At 34.2% G+C, this 18,337-nt stretch overlaps 1 protein-coding gene and 1 pseudogene across 1 annotated transcript; both read left to right on the top strand.

Annotated features, from left to right (window-relative positions):
• Nucleotides 1-2,493: 2,493 nt before the first annotated feature.
• On the top strand, nucleotides 2,494-3,437 carry LOC139705008 (olfactory receptor 6C74-like; annotated as a pseudogene).
• A 10,860-nt stretch (nucleotides 3,438-14,297) lies between these two features.
• LOC114078821 (olfactory receptor 6C74-like) lies at nucleotides 14,298-15,236 on the top strand. Its single transcript, XM_027919866.2, has one exon. The coding sequence runs from the start codon at nucleotides 14,298-14,300 to the stop codon at nucleotides 15,234-15,236; it is 939 nt and encodes a 312-aa protein (XP_027775667.1).
• The last annotated feature ends 3,101 nt before the right edge of the window (nucleotides 15,237-18,337 follow it).

The raw sequence follows: 18,337 nt of genomic DNA, 5'->3' as shown, positions 1-18,337 counted from the left end.
CAAATGGGCCAAGGACCTGAACAAACACTTCTCAGAGGAGGACATACAGTCAATCAACAAGTACATGAAAAAATGCTCAACATCTCTAGCTGTCAGAGAAATGCAAATCAAAACCACCCTAAGATACGATCTCACTCCAGTAAGATTGGCAGCCATTAGGAAGTCAAACAACAACAAGTGCTGGCGAGGATGTGGGGAAAAGGGTACACTTGTACATTGCTGGTGGGACTGCAGATTGGTGCAGCCAATTTGGAAAGCAGTATGGAGATTTCTTGGAAAGCTGGGAATGGAGCCACCATTTGACCCAGCTATTCCCCTTCTTGGTCTATTCCCTAAAGACCTAAAAAGAGCATGCTACAGGGACAATGCTACATCGATGTTCATAGTAGCACAGTTCACAATAGCAAGACTGTGGAACCAACCTAGATGCCCTTCAATAGACGAATGGATAAAAAAAATGTGGCATTTATACACAATGGAGTATTACTCTGCATTAAAAAATGACAAAATCATAGAATTTACAGGGAAATGGATGGCATTAGAGCGGATTATGCTAAGTGAAGCTAGCCAATCCCTAAAAAACAAATGCCAAATGTCTTCTTTGATATAAGGAGAGTAACTAAGATCAGAGTAGGGACGAAGAACAGGAGAAGAAGATTAACATTTAGCACGGATGAGAGGTGGGAGGGAAAGGGAGAGAGAAGGGAAATTGCATGGTAATGGAAGGAGACCCTCAGGGTTATACAGTGGAGGGGGTAGAGAGAGAGGAGGGGAGGGGAGGGGAGAGGTGGGGAGGGTGGAGGGTGGAGGATGGGAAAGGCAGCAGAGCACAACAGACACTAGTATGGCAATATGTAAATCAATGGATGTGTAACTGATGTGATACTGCAATCTGTGTATGGGGTGAAGGTGGGAGTGCATAACCCACTTGAATCAAAGTGTGGAATATGATATGTTAAGAAATTTGTAATGTTTTGAACAACCCACAATAAAAAATTAAAAAAAAAAAAGAAATTTTTAGAAAAATGACCAATTGAAAACAATGAGAAAAGAAAGGAAACAATGAAAAAGTAATGAAGAGCGGTTATGACAAAAACTTAGTTATTTTATAATCATTTGTACTTGCTGGAAATTTCTGTACATTTATTATAATCAGAGGTGGAATATACAACACACAAGAAGGTTTAAATAAATTTATGATCCAATGTTCCTTTTAGGGAAAGTATTGTCATTTTTTGTTAAAAATTGGTGATAGAGGTTGTGGTTCAGTGGTAGAGTGCTTACCTAGTATGTGTGAGGCACTTTGTTCGATTCTCAACAACGCATATAAATTAATTAATTAAATAAAGCTCCATCAACAACTAAAAATATTTTTAATAAATGGTAATAGACTTCTCAGGTGATAAACATGTGGAACTAAACATGATCTAGAAGAAGAAAAAAAAGAAAAAAAATGTAAATGTTAGCCTAATTCTTAATTGTTATATGTTCAACCAGAAAGAAAATTGAACAGGAATGTTAAAATATAGAAGAAGTACAATGGCAACATGGAGAAACCCACATAAAAATGACACTTAAGAAAATTATCAGGGATGCATAGTTAACATTTTATATGTAACATTGTATTTTGTTTTGTAGACCCCTCCTCTGTCACTGCAAATATTCAGTAAAATATCTTATGTCATTAACACAAGCATCATATGTGAGGATATGCTTTATATCTGCTTAGGTGTGTAACAGAAGAAAGAGAACAACTACCAGGGTAGGTGAGATGTATGGGTAAGTGATAGGTATACAATTATGAATTGTAATTAAAAATAATATCAAAGTAAACCAAAAAAAGATAATATTCATAAGGTGAAAATATTGGAAAAATGCAAGGAAGACTCAGAAAGAGAAAGAAAATAAATTCAAGTCTTCAGTAAAAACAAGAAATCAGATCTAAAAGTATTCATGAGGATGTAAATCTTGGAGAGTTTCCACAACTATGTTAACGATACTAAATCTTCATTGTTTATGAGCTAGGGATGTTGAAGTTAACTGTATGTTGCTTATAAAACATTTAGCAAAGAATCATGATGCCAGATGAAGTAAAATAATTTAAGGCAAAGTAAATATGTTGAGGAAAAATATGAAATATAGTGTAGAAAGTAAAAGCTTAAATACTGTGATAATATTCTGATTTACGTTGTTTTTACATTTAAATAACTTTAATCAATGCAACATATTATCCCTTTGTAATGTTTGTATTTATAGACTTTGAGAAAATAAAACAAACTCAGAAACTTGCATTTATTTAGCGAAATTTTGAGTAAAAATTATATGAGCAAAATATTCTAGGTTACTACAGCTGAATATAATATTGAAGGAGGTTGGGTGTGGGGAGCAAAATGTTTATGAAAGATCTCAAGAAAAAATGTATCTCATGGAGAATTTTCTTCTGCATTTCTATTTTTTTCTTCATTATGTATTTTTTTAAGGTAGAAATCAGCTATGAGAAACCACACAAAGGTCACAGCCTTTATTCTTCTTGGATTAACAGATGATCCACAATTACAGGTGGTGGTTTTTCTTCTCCTTTTTTTTCACTTACATGTTGAGTGTTACAGGGAACCTGACCATCATTGCCCTCACCCTATTGGATTCTCATCTTAAGACACCCATGTACTTCTTCCTCCAGAATTTTTCATTTTTAGAAATTTCGTTCACAACTGTCTGTATCCCCAAATTTCTTGTTAGTATGGCAACAGGTGATAAGACCATTTCTTACAATGATTGTGCAGCACAGCTGTTTTTCACTATTCTCTTGGGGGCCACTGAATTTTTTCTCCTGGCTGCCATGTCCTATGACCGCTATGTGGCTATCTGCAAGCCTCTGCACTACATGACCATCATGAGAAGCTCAGTCTGCAACCTGCTGGTGTTTGCTTCATGGGTGGCTGGTTTCCTGATCATTTTTCCACCAGTCATCATGGGTCTCCAGATTGATTTCTGTGCAACCAATGCTGTAGATCATTTCTTCTGTGATGTCTCCCCTATACTTCAGCTCTCTTGCACAGACACAGATCAAATAGAATTAATGATGCTTTTCTCAGCCATTCTGACACTCCTGGTTACACTGATGTTGGTAATTCTCTCCTACACACATCATCATCATCAGGACTATTCTGAGAATCCCTTCTTCTCAACAGAGGAGGAAAGCCTTCTCTACGTGTTCTTCTCACATGGTTGTAGTGTCCATTTCTTATGGCAGCTGCATCTTCATGTATGTGAAACCCTCTGCAAAGGAAAGAGTATCCTTAAATAAAGGTATAGCTCTGCTCAGTACTTCCATTGCTCCCATGTTGAATCCCTTCATTTATACACTGAGAAACAAACAAGTGAAAGATGATTTTAAGCACATGATCAAAAACATTAAAGCTTTCTCACTGAAGTGAACCATTTTAATGATTTACTAAGGTTATGAGTAAACTAAGAAGAGTGGAGTGAGTCACAGAACTATTCAATATCTACATTCAAAATCTCATGACCTTTTTCTTGACTGATAATTTTTATTGTGGTCTGCCTAATCTCCAAAGCCTAATACTTATTTCTATTTTTCTTCATGATGAGAGCACATAAGAAAGACACTTTCTGGTTTTGGTTAAAATCATTTGCCTTTATTTATTTTGTTGCTGTACTTATTTCCTCTCAAAATTCTGTCAGAGGGAGACAAGTAGGAATTCATTGTTTCCATATTTCTTCTCAATATGCTGGAACTCAGGGATTCAATTTGTTATATATTTTATATGGAGTCTAATACACTTTCTAGATTTGATCACCCAGTGATCTTATATGTAGTAGATATAGAACATGAAATATAATTTTTAAAAATTCAGTGTTTAGTAGAAACTGGAAGGAAATCAATTTAATAACATTTCTTTAATTACATAGTTTGACAGTTTCAAAATTTTAGCTATCCCTAAAGTGGTTATTTATTTTCAGAAACAGATAAATAATTGTTATAAAGATTAAAACATCGCTGCTATGGCAGTTATCCAATAAAAATTATAGATAGCCCTTATGGATTACTTATAGTCTTTCATGTTTTTTGAAATGTAGAAATTTCATCTCAAGACTTTGTATGACAGATATTGTCATGCATGTGAATGCATAAAATATATACAGCATGTAAGGCTTAGATAATCTGCAAATGACAAAAAATTTAAAAAAATGTATATGACTAGAAACACACTGATTCAAAAAATGGTCTCTTACTATTCACAAACCTCATGCATTGTTAGCAAAATAAAATTGAAATCACTCTGGCTTTATGTCACTTAGGATGCAAAATAACAGTAACATCCTTTCAGATACTCCATAGATTTAAAATATGTCATACATAAAATTAAGTCCATATGGCTCTAATAGAGTATATTATTTTTCAAACTTAGTGAATTGAACATTAAAATTGGATACAATGACCAGAGACATTTATGTAAAACCGAATGTTTTGACTCTTTTCCTTTGAGTGGTATCATATATCAGTTTGATCAAAAGAATTTTCCCTAAAAGAGTTTTATAAGTTTGCTCTATGAATATTTGTCTATGTCTTAGTTTTCACAGAAGATAATGGTGATCTTACAGAAAATTTCTTAATAGTTGGATTTTTTTGACTTAACAAATTGCTAAATAGATTCTGTCCCAAAATATTTAAAAGGAAATGTAACTTGTCAGATCTCCATGCAAGTAAATGAACCTGAATTTAAAAACAATAGTGAAAATTTTTAAATCTATGTAGCTAGATAAATATTCATGGGGGCATTGTGAATATTCAAGTATACTTTTAAAATAGAGGGCATGCTTGTTCAGGTGGTTTTCATAAAACTGTAGTGCTTTAAGAATATTTCATTTGAAATAGAAGATGATTTATTAAAGAAATACCCTTCAGTTGTCACTATTTCTCTTTGTTTGCAATCAGTAACTGAATTTTAAATGCTCCAAATTTTCTACCTTATAGATAACATCTGTATTCAAAAGAAATTTTATTCAAAATCTTTCACATCTGACAAAAATTCTGATGCTAGAATATCTCAGATTTTCCTGTGAACACTCTTGCGTGTGTCTTAATTTTTTTGTCAAATGTAATCATGTCAAATATTTATTTTATATTCTGAAATACTATATTGCTTATTTACTAAACTTATTTTTTATATTTAAGCTTTAAGTATGTTTAGCTCTTCTAAAAGTCTAATATAAAAGTAAATTCAGAAATAATTTCATAGGGATCAAAGAATGTAATTTCTCCCCCTTTATACTGAAAAGAATTATCAATAACTGTGAAATTCAGGAATATATTTACTATATTTAACTACTTAGAATGCATAAGTTTTTTTTTTTCCATTTCTAGACTATCTGTAAGGAGATAATTGGAATACAAAAGAAAAAAATCATAGGCCTAATCTACAATGAGAAATGATTAGTGGAAGAAAATCCCCACTTAATTTTAAATAAATTATGAATTTCTGAATAAATATTTGTATAAGCACCAGAGATGAGACTTGGTTATTTGAGACTGTGATGTGCAAACTATCCTAGACTTTAAAAAATATTAAAATCCTTATTGTGCACAATGTCTCTCATTTCTGAAAGAGAAAGCTGTAGCTAACATTTGTTTTCCGGTTGTATATATTGAATAAGTGTTAAGAAGAGCTATACTCAAAGTATATCAATTGTCTCTTAAATAGCTTGTTTGCTTTGGTCTCTAACTCATTTACCTCATTTCTATATAAAAAACTTTCTAATTTGCAGTCCGACCAACAAGGTATGAATGTTCCTGTTATGATTTACATATGAGGTGAGAAAATTTGGGGGTGAAATGATTGGGTTATGAAAGCCTTAGCCTAATCAGTGCATTAATCCACTTAAACAGATTAACAGGGTAAACAAGGGCAGGTAAGTTGTGGTGAGACTACTTGAGTAACTGGGAGCATGCATTTGTTATGTGGCTCACACTTTTTCCTGATGATCATGTCCTGAGCTGCTTTCCTTCACCATACCCTACTACCATGATCTGCCTCACTTTGAGCACAGTGCAATGAACTCGGTGGTCTATGGACAGACATGAAACTATGAGCAAAATAAACATTTCCTCCTATAAAATTGTTGTGGTCGGGTCTTTTGGTCACAGCTGAGTAAAAGTTGACTAAAATAGTTCCTTTGTACCCATATCCTCCCCAAGCATTTATTATTATTGATATTATGTATGGATTCCATTTTAACTGGGGTGACATAAAATCTCAAGAGTGGTTTTGATCTTCATTTCCCTCAATTAAAGTCATTATATTTAGACTGGGGCCAGCACAAGCTTCATAAATGAAGGTTCATCTACGTGAGAAACCCGAAGGGAGTTTTGAATTAAAGAGTCAGGCTCTAATTACCTTTAAACCAGCTCCAGGACGGCTTCTCCTAGCTCCAGCCTCCAGCTACCTATTAGAGTAGCGAGGTTTACTGAAAAGGAGAGAGAGAGAGAGAGAGAGAGAGAGAGAGAGAGAGAGAGAGAGAGAGAGAACACGCCAGGGAGTGGACTTTTATTGGGGAACAAAAAATTCTGGGGAAAATCCCATCCAATGAAGATTAAGGGGGGCAGTGTCCCAAGGTCAGGTGCGACGATTGAGTCTTCTTCTGGTAGTGGCCAGACATGCCTCCACATGGACAAGCCCTTGGACCTGAGAAGGGTGGGAAAAGCTCTGGACACAAGGATGTGTCTAAGCGCCTCTCGCCCAGCCAGCGAGGTAACTCAAATCATGTGCGATGATGGCCTCCAAAATTATACTGAAGTGATACATGCATACCCATATTTGTAGTAGCACAACTTACAATAGCCAACTATAGAATCAGTCTAGGTATTTCCTACAGCAATAAATAAATAAATAAAGAGAATTAACATAAAGATTGTGAATGCCACACATACAGGGGATATCACTCTAGATCACTCTAGGAGCCTTTGGCAGGAGAAAGCTGTGACCTAAAAAAGTCACAATGGAAGAGAAATTCATGCAAACAAATGCATAAAATCTAACACAAGGAAATGAGAATATGAAAAAAAGTTAAAACAAACACCTTATAAAGTTTATAATTCACTAGCAAAAGATGTTAAAGTAAATTAAATATTAGATAAGGAATTCAAAATAAAGGTTATAAAAATGAACAATGAATTCCAAGAGAACACAGAAAAACAACTGAACAAATTAAGGAAATCAGTACAGGATATTTATGAGACATCAAGAAGGAGATAGATTGGGCTGGGGTTGTGGCTCAATGGTAGAGTGCTTGCCTCACATTTGTGAGGCACTGGGTTCAATTCTCAGTGCCGCATATAAATAAATGAATAAAATAAAGATCTGTCAACACTAAACAATATTTTTTTTCAAAAAGAAGGAAATGAGATACTGAAAAAGTACCAAACAAAAAGCATTTGCCAGTAAATGGCTGGAGTTGGAGAATATCATGCTAAGCAAACCTCCCCCCAAAAAGGCTGAATGTATTCTCTGTTGTGTGGGTGCTAATTCACAATAAGGGTGGGGGCAATAGGGAAGAATAGAGTTACCTTAGATTAGGTAGAGGGAAGTGAAAGGAGGCGAGGGGATATGGGAATAGGAAGGTAGAATGAAACAGACATTATTACCTTATGCACGTATATGACTGCAAGACTGATGTGATTATACAACATGTACAATCAGATAAATGAGAAATTATACCCCATCTATATGATATATCGAAGTGCATAAATGCATTCTACTGTCATGTATAACTAATTAAAACAAATTTTAAAATGAATAAGAAAATTGGAAGTGGGAAGATGAAAAAATATTCTTGGAAATAAAAAACAATAAATCAAGTAAAATGTTCAACTGAAAGTCTTTATAATAGATTAGATCATTCTGAAGACAAAGTATAGTGAAAATAAACAGGTCAGTGTTTGCCAGGCCCTGGTGAAGGGAGCTGCACACTTGTCAATGAAAGTCATATGAGTCATGCATTCAGCTGAGTCACATGTTCAGAACATCTAAAGTTTGACAACTTTTAGCGTACAAGCTGCTCAGCAAAGGACTACTAGCCTCCACCTCAGTCATCTCTTTCTGACTGAGGTGGAGGCTAGTAGTCCTCTAAGGGCAGGAAGGAGCAGGTAAGGCAATATGGTCAATGAAAAGAGCTTTCTCCAGAAAAGAATTATCTCCACTCAATTAGTTCCTGGGTAATGGTCAAGAAATAGAGGTAGGAAGTTAAATGGACTGATTTTGCAAAGTCAAGATTCCATTGTGATCACTCCTGGGAATTAAGTATTTTTTCTTTGCCTTAACAGCAAACCCAGTTGGATTTGGTTAGCATAGCCTCAGGGCTGTAATCTTGACACAAGGTAGATACTATTGTTTTAAGTGTGTTCCCCTAAAGCCCAAGTGTTGGAACCTTAATTTCTCAATTTAGCAGTGTTGAAAGGTTGGGTCTGATGGGAGGGGTTTGAGCCATATTGTCAGAGACCTCATGAATAGCTGAATCCCTTTATCACAGAAATAGGCTTCTTATTGTGGGCACGTAATTCTCTTTCTTCTCTCCTGATTGGCCCACTTGCTTTTCTGCTTTCTGTCATGAGTTTAATGAGTATGAGTTCCTCACCTCCGGCAGTTATTTGATCTTGGACTTCCTACACTCCAGAATCATGAGCCAAAATAAATCTCTTTCCTTTAAAAATTACTCAGTCTTCAGATACTCTGTTACAGCATCAAAAAAACAAAACAAAACAAAAAAAAAAACAAAAACGGACTGTGAGAAGTGTCTAAGGGACTCACACTTTATTTTAGCTAACTTTTATCAACATGACATTGTCATTTATTTACCTTTCAAATGAAAGTTCTGATTTACCAAAGGTATGACAGAGAAAAAACCAAACAAACAAAATAAAAAGATATAACTTTAACACCTGGAATTAACCTCCCACATTTTGTGGAAGTGGAAATAGAGTAAAACCTGTTTTAAGGGGACAGAGAGATGAGGATGGTGGAAACAAGAGGTTAAGAGAATAGTTCTGTGAAATGGAATTGTACCAATCCCCCACCAGTGATGCCAAAAAAGCAATCTGCCTGCAGCCCCACTTGGCCTAATCAGGGGCAAAGGCCAGGCAGTCAGTGTAGATAATGACTAATGGGGGTAAAGAGAAAATGAGGACCTGCTACCCAACAGAGGACAATGGATGTCAACCTCTGTGATCATGCTCCTGGGCACTCTGGGTTGCTAGCAATTAATTTTGATCTCCTGCTCCTTCCTGCCCTTAGACACATACAGGGAGAAGAAAAAGAAGGAAATAATTAAAAGGGGGGCTCTGGAGTCTATAAAGGAGCGATAAAGGAGTCTATAAAAATATACCCCCTTCCATGGACATCCAGCTTTGGGGCCCCTTTTCCTCAAAGAAGTCTGTCTCTATAATTTTTTTCATTAAACTTGTTTTCTGCGCTTGCTTCAGTGTTTCTCAGTGTTTAATCTTCAACACTGGGGAACAAGGACGTGTTCCTCATCTCCAAGACAGGTATCACTCCTACTTGAGGAGTAAATAATTTAGATATTAGAGGTCTTGGGGAGAAGTATTTGTAATTTTTTTTTTCTTCAGAGCTATCCCCAGATTTTGAAAAGACAAGGACCTAAATCCAAGGTTCAAACAACTGCGGATCAATCAAGAGATGTTAGCCCTGACTCCCAGCAAGAAGAGGAGCCTTGGAAGGATGAGGGGAAAGAAGATGGCCCAGAGAGACCCAATGGTGAAGCTACCCTCATGGAAGCTGTTGAAGAATCTGACTCTGCAGGCTGAGCAGATGATCCAACAGCAAGGAAGACCTCCAGCTATGATGCTTATAGCTCTGTTGAGCTGCCAGATGTCATGCCTTCAGAACAAGAATTCAGGAACTTGTGATAGTGACTCATCACTTACTTTTTCAAAGAAAGAAGGGAGCCGCTCTGGAAATACACACCTTCAAGTTCTGAGCAAGAGATACTAAACAATAATTGCGCCCTGTACCTCCTCTTAGATAATGAGGTGTGGCACCAGGAGTTGGCATTACCTGGTGGGATTGAGTTACATTAACCTGTTCCTTTGTAATCCTACCCCTTTGCCCTTTTTGGGATATAATGTTCCATGGAACCTCCCCTTGTGTGTCCCCTATATAAGAATAAAGAATTCCTGCCGCAGTCTGGCTGGGCACAAAAATAACTGGGAAGTCACGAGCCACTTGTAGGTTCAAACAGGAACTACTTTGTTGCCCGAACTCCATGGGAGCTCAACCGGAACTCCGAGAGAACTCAAAAGTAGCGGGCACCCGAGGTAGCAGGAGTCGCCTAATTGCCGGACAGCAGAGGTTTATATACACAACTGAATACACAGCTTGTTTCAACTTAGCATCATCCAGTAACAGCAATCAGTCATTATCTTAATAATTATACACAGCTTAACTTAATTATCATCATCTTAATGGCTCGCTGGCGTTACTTCTCAACCACTCCTTCTGGCAAAATGCCAGGCACCATCTTGACTCGGTTGTGGCTCTCAACAAATTCCAATGACTCTCTCTCTTTTCACGGGACCCTAAGGTCACAGGGCCTTTCCTGGATTTTGAAAAGGTGAAAAAAAAAAAAAAAGAAAAAGAAAAGAAAAAAGAACTGTTTGTAGAGGCTTCCTCTAGAAGAAAACTTCCCATGCAGAACTATCAAACTATTTTAAGAAACTTACATTTAATTGTTGGGTTGGACAATCTGATGTCAGACTGAAGTTTAAGTGTTGAGTCTGAAGGCTCTATTAGGATAGCAGAGATAATGGTGGGCTACTCCAGCATCTACATGTTCCCGCAACCCACCCACCCTCCAGGCCAAACAGCACAGATATCCTCCCCAACACTATTCTCAGTCACTAATTGGAGATGACCATGGCACATGATGAAAGGCTTGAAGAAATAGATTTAATCAACTGCATTTACTGAGCGCCCCCAAAATTCAAGATACTGAATTAGGAACTTCAAGGCATACCAGTCATTAGAGAAGTGATGCTAGAGGCATGGCTAAGCTATAATCTGAATAATTATGTGCATTTAGGTGGCTTTCTGACAAAAAAATAAATGTTTCCTTTCCATAAATAGATAGGCAAACACATATTAAAGCGATCTATACTGAATTCTCTGGAGATATATCTTAGTCTCTTTTTCATATAAATTTTGTTTTTAAAAATGTAGAGTGCTTGGGGAGACTGCTTTTATAATATAAAACCTCTTAGGGAAATGGTTCTTGAATTGCTTATCATCTTGAGAATTCTTCACAGTCTAGCTATTTTCATTCAGGGCATGGAAAGTATAAATAGTCAAGGGATCAGGATTGATTTATTTTATATGGCAGTGTGGGTGATGTGTAGAAAAGGATTCAGTACATGAATAAATAAATTACAGAGAAGGGGAGATTTAATACACTAGTGGTAATGCCATAAAACAACTAATTAAATCATCTCCAAAAGTGCCGTTTTCAGGTGAGAAGAAACTATCCCAGATAAAGGAGAAGAAACTATCCCAGATAAGAACATGCAGAGAGAAGTGGAGTGTTTGCAAGCTCAGTTCAGTATGGTAAAATTGTTAAATATCAAGGCTCAGATGATTTTATCTCAATAAACTTGTGTCTTTATGGCCTTAAAATACATTTGTTTCAGCTGGGTATGGTGCTGCATGCCTGTAATCCTAGTAGTTTCAGAGGCTGAGACAGAAAGATTATAAATTTGAGACCAGCCTCTGCAATTTAGTGAGATTTTCAGCAACATAGTGAGATCCTGTCTCAAACTGTAAAAAGGGCCAGAGACATAGCTCTGTGGTAAAACACCCCGGGGTTCAATCTTCAGTATCCACCCCCAACCACCACCAAAAAAATTGTGTTTTATTTTGATGTTTGCATTTTAAAGATTTATTATTTTTGGCATTGCTTTAGGATTTCAAAAGATCAAAATAATTAACATTTGTAAGAGTTAAAAATGACATGTCCAATTAGAAGTGTATTTATCATTAAATCATTTGGTTCTGTTCAGTTATTTATCATTGTCATTAATCTTTTTTTGTAACCCCAACCTTTAAATTTTGATGTAGGAAAAGCGATGAATATAGTCCATAGAATACCATGATAATTTAGCTGAAAAGCTCTTTCTGTTTTTAAATTCATCTGTTATCATGATAGTTAAGACAACTAAAAAAAAAATTACATTCAGAGGCCTGACTTCGAATATGAATTTTCTCTTTATAGTGTATGTTAAGGGATAATTTGTGAATGAGTGTTGAAGTTGAACAATGAAATGATTTGATATTATGAAATTTTAATTTATGTGTTTTAGATGTATGGATTTTGACAACTCTTGCCATTGATTATGTCATTAATCTGCATAAATAAGGAAAATTTTATAATATATTGTTCCAAAATCATATGAATGTGAATAAATTTCTAATAAACATAACAGTCATTTCTTTCAGTTGTTTGTGAACCTTTCTAACATGCATAATTTTAGCAGCTGAATTCCACTCCTTGTTCTAATATATTCAAGTGTGCCTTTTACTTTCTGTTCAGCTGACCCTCTCTGCTAAGAATATTTTGTCTCATTTCTTTTTCTCTTTTTAAGACCTACTTTAGAATTCAAATTCCTCCTGTATACTTCATTAGATATTATAACAAACCAGTTTTATTTGCCCTTATATATCTATTTTTATTTGTGTATATGCTTTCCTAATCATAATGTATGCTTTGCAGGTTGCAAGTAATTACATGCACTATCATATAATGCCATGCCTATCATGAAACTGTAAATATTTTATGCATGTGATGATGAAGATATGCAGGAAGAAACTTTTCCCTGGAGATATCATTAACTTAAATACTAGATCCAATGTACTAGCTGTACAAACACAATTTTATTTCTTAATTTCACTGTCTCAATATATGCTAGATGTAGAAAATAACTATTTATTAATATCTCTTTAGTTGCCTGTTAGTTGGACATTTGAATATTCTCATGACAGGAAAATGCATACCTGCCTATAATTTGTGTCAGTCCTATTTTGTGTTTGAATGTTTTTGAATTTATCAACTATTGCTTTTATTTTTAGGCCAGGGCTGAACTCAAAATTGTTCATGTTTTCAATCTCTAATTTAGACAAAGAACAAAAATGTAACTAAAATAACTAGAAGCATATGGAGATAAATTTTATTAGTGAACCTGTCTCCCTTATGATATTCATTTACTAATTTATATATGTCTATCTTAAATTTTTTTCCCATTATATTTACTAATTATCTTAGGATAATTAAGCTCATTATCTTATTCCTAAAACTCTTTCTTATGTGTCTAGGTTTAAGTTTAGTTTTCTTTTCACTTCTCCTGGTTCACCGAGCTTCCTAAATCTACATGTATGTATTGCTCTTTGTCTGTATATTCAGGTGTCTCACTATTCAGTTTCCTTGGTCCATTCCCAGAACCACAATCCCAGAGGAGAACTGCAGTGGCTTACTACACACACTATCAGAGAGTTCCTATTGATTTGGTATTGGGGTACAGAGCAGGAAGGTTGGGGAGACCACAGATAATGAGACAATGCCAATACTAAGAGTAAATGGAATTATTTCCTGTGCATCATTTTGAACCTGGGTCTCAACTGTGGAAGTAAATGAGAAAAGAATTATGCACTTAAGATTGTTTGGTTGAATGTAATAGTGAACATCTCCTAGTCCTGTAGATGGAACTACAAGACTGTGTGTGTCTGTGTCTCTGTGTTTGTCTTAAGTAAAAGAGTACTCTTGCATTTCATTTGGTAGGCATAACTTTATTTTGTTATGCAAAATTCTTGAACTTTATTGAGTTGAACTTCTTTAATTGAACAGGAAAATGAGATGCCATTCCAAATCTTGTGTGTTCTCAAGAAAGCAAAAACATTTTTCTCTCTTTAAATTCTTTTAATTTTGTTTTATAAAATTTCCTTGTGTTCACATAAACAGAATGAACAGTTACTACCCTTATATGGATTATTCTTCAGTACAATTGCAAATTGATGTATGCATTCTCGGCCTGCAATTTGAAAATACAAACTATTATTCTTCCTGACAGAATCATCTTTAATACAGCAATGAAGATTATTTTGCTCTCCATGAAAAACCACTGTTAATGTCACCTCTACACTAGTTATTGCTGTTATTTTTCTGTAGAGATTATTATTATTTGTTTTCTATCCAGAACTGGTAAATGTCAGAGCACCATAATGCAAAACTACACAAAACTGACAGTGTTCATCCTGGCAGGTTTGACTGATGACCCAGAATTGAAAGTTGTGTTATTTGTCTTCCTGTTTCTTACCTACTTGCTGAGCGTCACTGGCAATCTGACCATCATCACACTTACCCTGGTAGATACTGACCTGAAGACCCCCATGTATTTTTTCCTTCGGAATTTCTCCTTCTTAGAAATTTCCTATACTACTACATGCATCCCTAAATTGCTGGCTATTATGGCAACTGGGGACAAGACCATTTCCTATGCCAGTTGTGTTACTCAAGTGTTTTTTGCCTTCCTACTTGGAGCATCAGAATTTTACTTGTTGGCAGCTATGTCCTATGACCGCTATGTGGCCATCTGTAAGCCCCTTCATTACATGACCATCATGAACAGCAAAATCTGCATTCAGCTGGTCCTCAGTTGTTGGCTTGCTGGCTTTTTTGTCATCTTCCCACCACTTGTCCTAGGTCTAAATATTGACTTCTGTGCCTCCAACGTTATTGATCATTTCTACTGTGACACTACACCCCTCATGCAGATCTCCTGCACAGACACACGGCTCCTGGAGATGATGGGATTCATCTCAGCTTTGGTGACACTCTTGGTCACATTAGTCATGGTGATAATATCCTACACCTATATCGCCCTGACCATTCTAAGAATCCCTTCAACTAGTCAGAGGAAAAAGGCTTTTTCCACATGTTCTTCTCACATGATCGTGATATCCCTTTCCTATGGCAGCTGCATCTTCATGTATCTTAAACCTTCAATCAAACAAAGAATATCTTTTTCCAAGGGAATTGCTGTCCTCAATACCTCAGTAGCTCCACTTTTGAACCCTTTCATCTATACCTTACGGAATCAACAAGTGAAAAAAGCCTTTTTAAATTTGATACACAGGATTGTGTCTTTTTCAAAGAAATGAATATTCTACTTCTTTATTCAAAGGATATGAATAAAGGAGGCTCAGGTAGTTTCAACAGTTTCTAAGAGATCATTTCTCCCTTTTCTATTTATTTCATTGCTTTGATATTCATCTTTATGTCTTTCAAAAAATATTTTTTTTTCTTAAAACTTTGGTCTGAAATGGTAGCCTCGCTTTGAATCTCCATTAAAACTCCCTTTTGTTTTGACTTTGTTTTCCCTGTTCTCTTAGCTTTCTTTGTATTAACATGTGAAAATCGTAAGCTTCTACTTTCAATATGTCTCTTTTGTCTTTTAAGAATGACAGTTATGTAGACTATAAAATATTGTTCCATTTGAAATTGCATTTGATATATGACCTATTAAAAACAATGTAGAAGTAATATTTATTTTTTATGCTTCTAATTAATTGATGTATATTGTAACTGAATAAATTAAAAGAAAATTGTAGTAGAGTTTTTGATGTTCATCTTTGAGCACTGTTTATCTTTGAAGTATATATTTAAATATTTTAGATATTTGTGTATATATATTCACACATATTCATGTATATGTGCATATACTGTAAAGTAACAATCCTTAGTTTTTAGATGTAAGATGTTACGTTTATAATGATTTTCATCAAAGAAAATGTGATAATCTTACTAATTTGGTTTTGAAAATCAATATTGAAATGTAATACTTATTTGAAATTCTCAAACTCCCCAAACTTCCTCTGCTTAAGTTGGGATACACCTAAATCAAATTCCAAATGATTTGTGAATAATTTTGAAATAAGAACAATGCTAATTCTTTCTGTTTTCAAATATTATTTGTTTGACATATATGTCAGATCTAGGTGTATATAGTACAGATATGCAGATTGATATAGACATACTTCCTGCCAGTGAAACTAAGATGGTAGAAGCTTCAAGTTCTAGCTTAGAAAATTCCTAGTTTAGGGCTGAATTTATTAGGTCTGTGAAATTTAAATTTTGTGTAATAAACAAAATTTTTAATGAATCAAATATAATAGTATTTTCAAAGGTATGCATCCAATTTCATGATTTTTTCCATATATTAAAAATATTGTATATTAGATCAGATTGTCCTTTTTTTCATTTCAGTTTTTAAAACTGTGTATATTGGTTGGAACAAAATATATTTGAAAATAGCACCCAAAGGGATGGTATAAAATATAACCAGGGAGAAAAATAAACATAATATATAATTAGACAATTATAGAAGTTTCTGTAGATTTGTAGAATGAGTTGAATTGTAGAAAATATATAGATTATAAACATGATTTCAGGACAAAAAATATTTAAACAATTGATTATAAATTGTTTATAGTCTTCCTTTTTATTTATGTATACATGTTTTTTTTCTAACCTGCCAATTTATACCTAATGATCTTTGAGAATTATTTAATGCTTACAAATATTAACAGCACACAAATTATATATGTGCGCACACACATATATGTACATATATATACACCCATATTGTAAATATTTTGTGGCAATGTAATAAAAGTAAAACCTAAGGTATTATCAATAGATTCAGCAATTTTGATTCTGTTATGTATCAGTGAGGACCAATTTGCTTAAAGCAATATCGTGCTATTTAAACTGCTTGGCTACCTGTCATTTATTTTGAAATACTTCATATAATAACATTTCTGAGCCCTCTAAGTAGCCAGTTCAAATATCACTTTTCTTAAGTACCTGTTTTTTTCATTTCAAGGTAGAGTTATCACTAAGTCCTCTGTGCTACTTCATTCATAGTTTGTTTAATATATAATTTTTTAGTATCTCAGTGGCACCTGTCCCTCAAAAGTCATTCTAATTTACCAGTTGATTTACCCATAAAATTAACTATTTGAATTAACATCTTTCAAATTAACATCTTTCAAAATAGATTCTAAGAGTTATATACTTCCATTTTGATTATGCGTACAGCCATGTTTTATTCACTCATCAAACTAACCTTTCTGAATTGAAAGAAAATATTTAAAGTGAAAGACCTTTATTTGTTATTCAAAAGAAAACGGTAAAAAAAGAGGTACTTTGGATTAGGCATAGAGGAGTGAAGGGAGGGGAGGGAGTAGCGGGGTAGAAAAGACAGTAGAATGAACCAGACATTATTACCCTATTGCATATATGACCACTGACCAGTGTGATTCTATATCATGTACAACCAGAAAAACGAGAAGTTATACTCCATTTAAGTATAATGTGTCAAAATGTATTCATGTATAACTAGAACAGATTATATATATATATGAATAAAAAAGAAAATATAGATAAAATTTTATAAGAAAATTTGCATACATATATATGATATCATAACTAAAAAAAGAAAAGTGTCAGAATGTTCATTATTATCTCAAAACAAATATCTTAAAAGTTGGGTCAGTTAAATAGTAATACAAATTCCCTTATGCATTAAATAAATAATTTTATTTGTACTTTTTAATGGAAATATTTCTTCAATAATTTTACTGTCAATAAATAAGTTATTTAACATTATGTTGGCATTAGTCTATGATTACACCCTTTAAAAACTCATTATTATTTACACATAAAATAAACTTTACACAAAATTTTGAAATTTTTTTCTGGGTAATCCAAAAGATAATTTTCTAAATTTTATATTACTTACCCTTATTGTTCTCTTTCCCAAAACATGTCATAATTCCTATATTCAGATATTCATACAAATTTATATTCATTTTCTAAAGTTGGCCATTACTTGAAATTTTTAGTAACAAATTCTCTGTTTACTAACTTACTTATTGAGGTAATTTTACAGTCTATTCACAATATTATTTATTCAAAGCTGAATTGGTATTTCTATTGTGGTCAAATACTTGAAGTATTCTGGTTTTTGTATTAGAGTGATAGATATCTCAGAGAACATGAACTTGCAAGTATTCCCTGTACTTCTATTTTTTTCAAAGAGTTAAAGAATTGGTATTAATTCTTCCTTGAGTTTTCGTAGAATTTATCTTCAAAACCGTCTTATCTTGGGCCTTTCTTTTTTGGGGGAAATTTTGATCACTACTTCAGTTTTATTTGTAATTAGTCTGTTCAGGCTATTCTTTATTCAGTCTTGGTAGAG

The sequence above is a fragment of the Marmota flaviventris genome, chromosome 3 (genome assembly GCF_047511675.1).
Source record: "Marmota flaviventris isolate mMarFla1 chromosome 3, mMarFla1.hap1, whole genome shotgun sequence".
Classification (NCBI taxonomy): Eukaryota; Metazoa; Chordata; class Mammalia; order Rodentia; family Sciuridae; genus Marmota; species Marmota flaviventris.
This window is presented reverse-complemented; position numbering and strand designations above follow the sequence as displayed.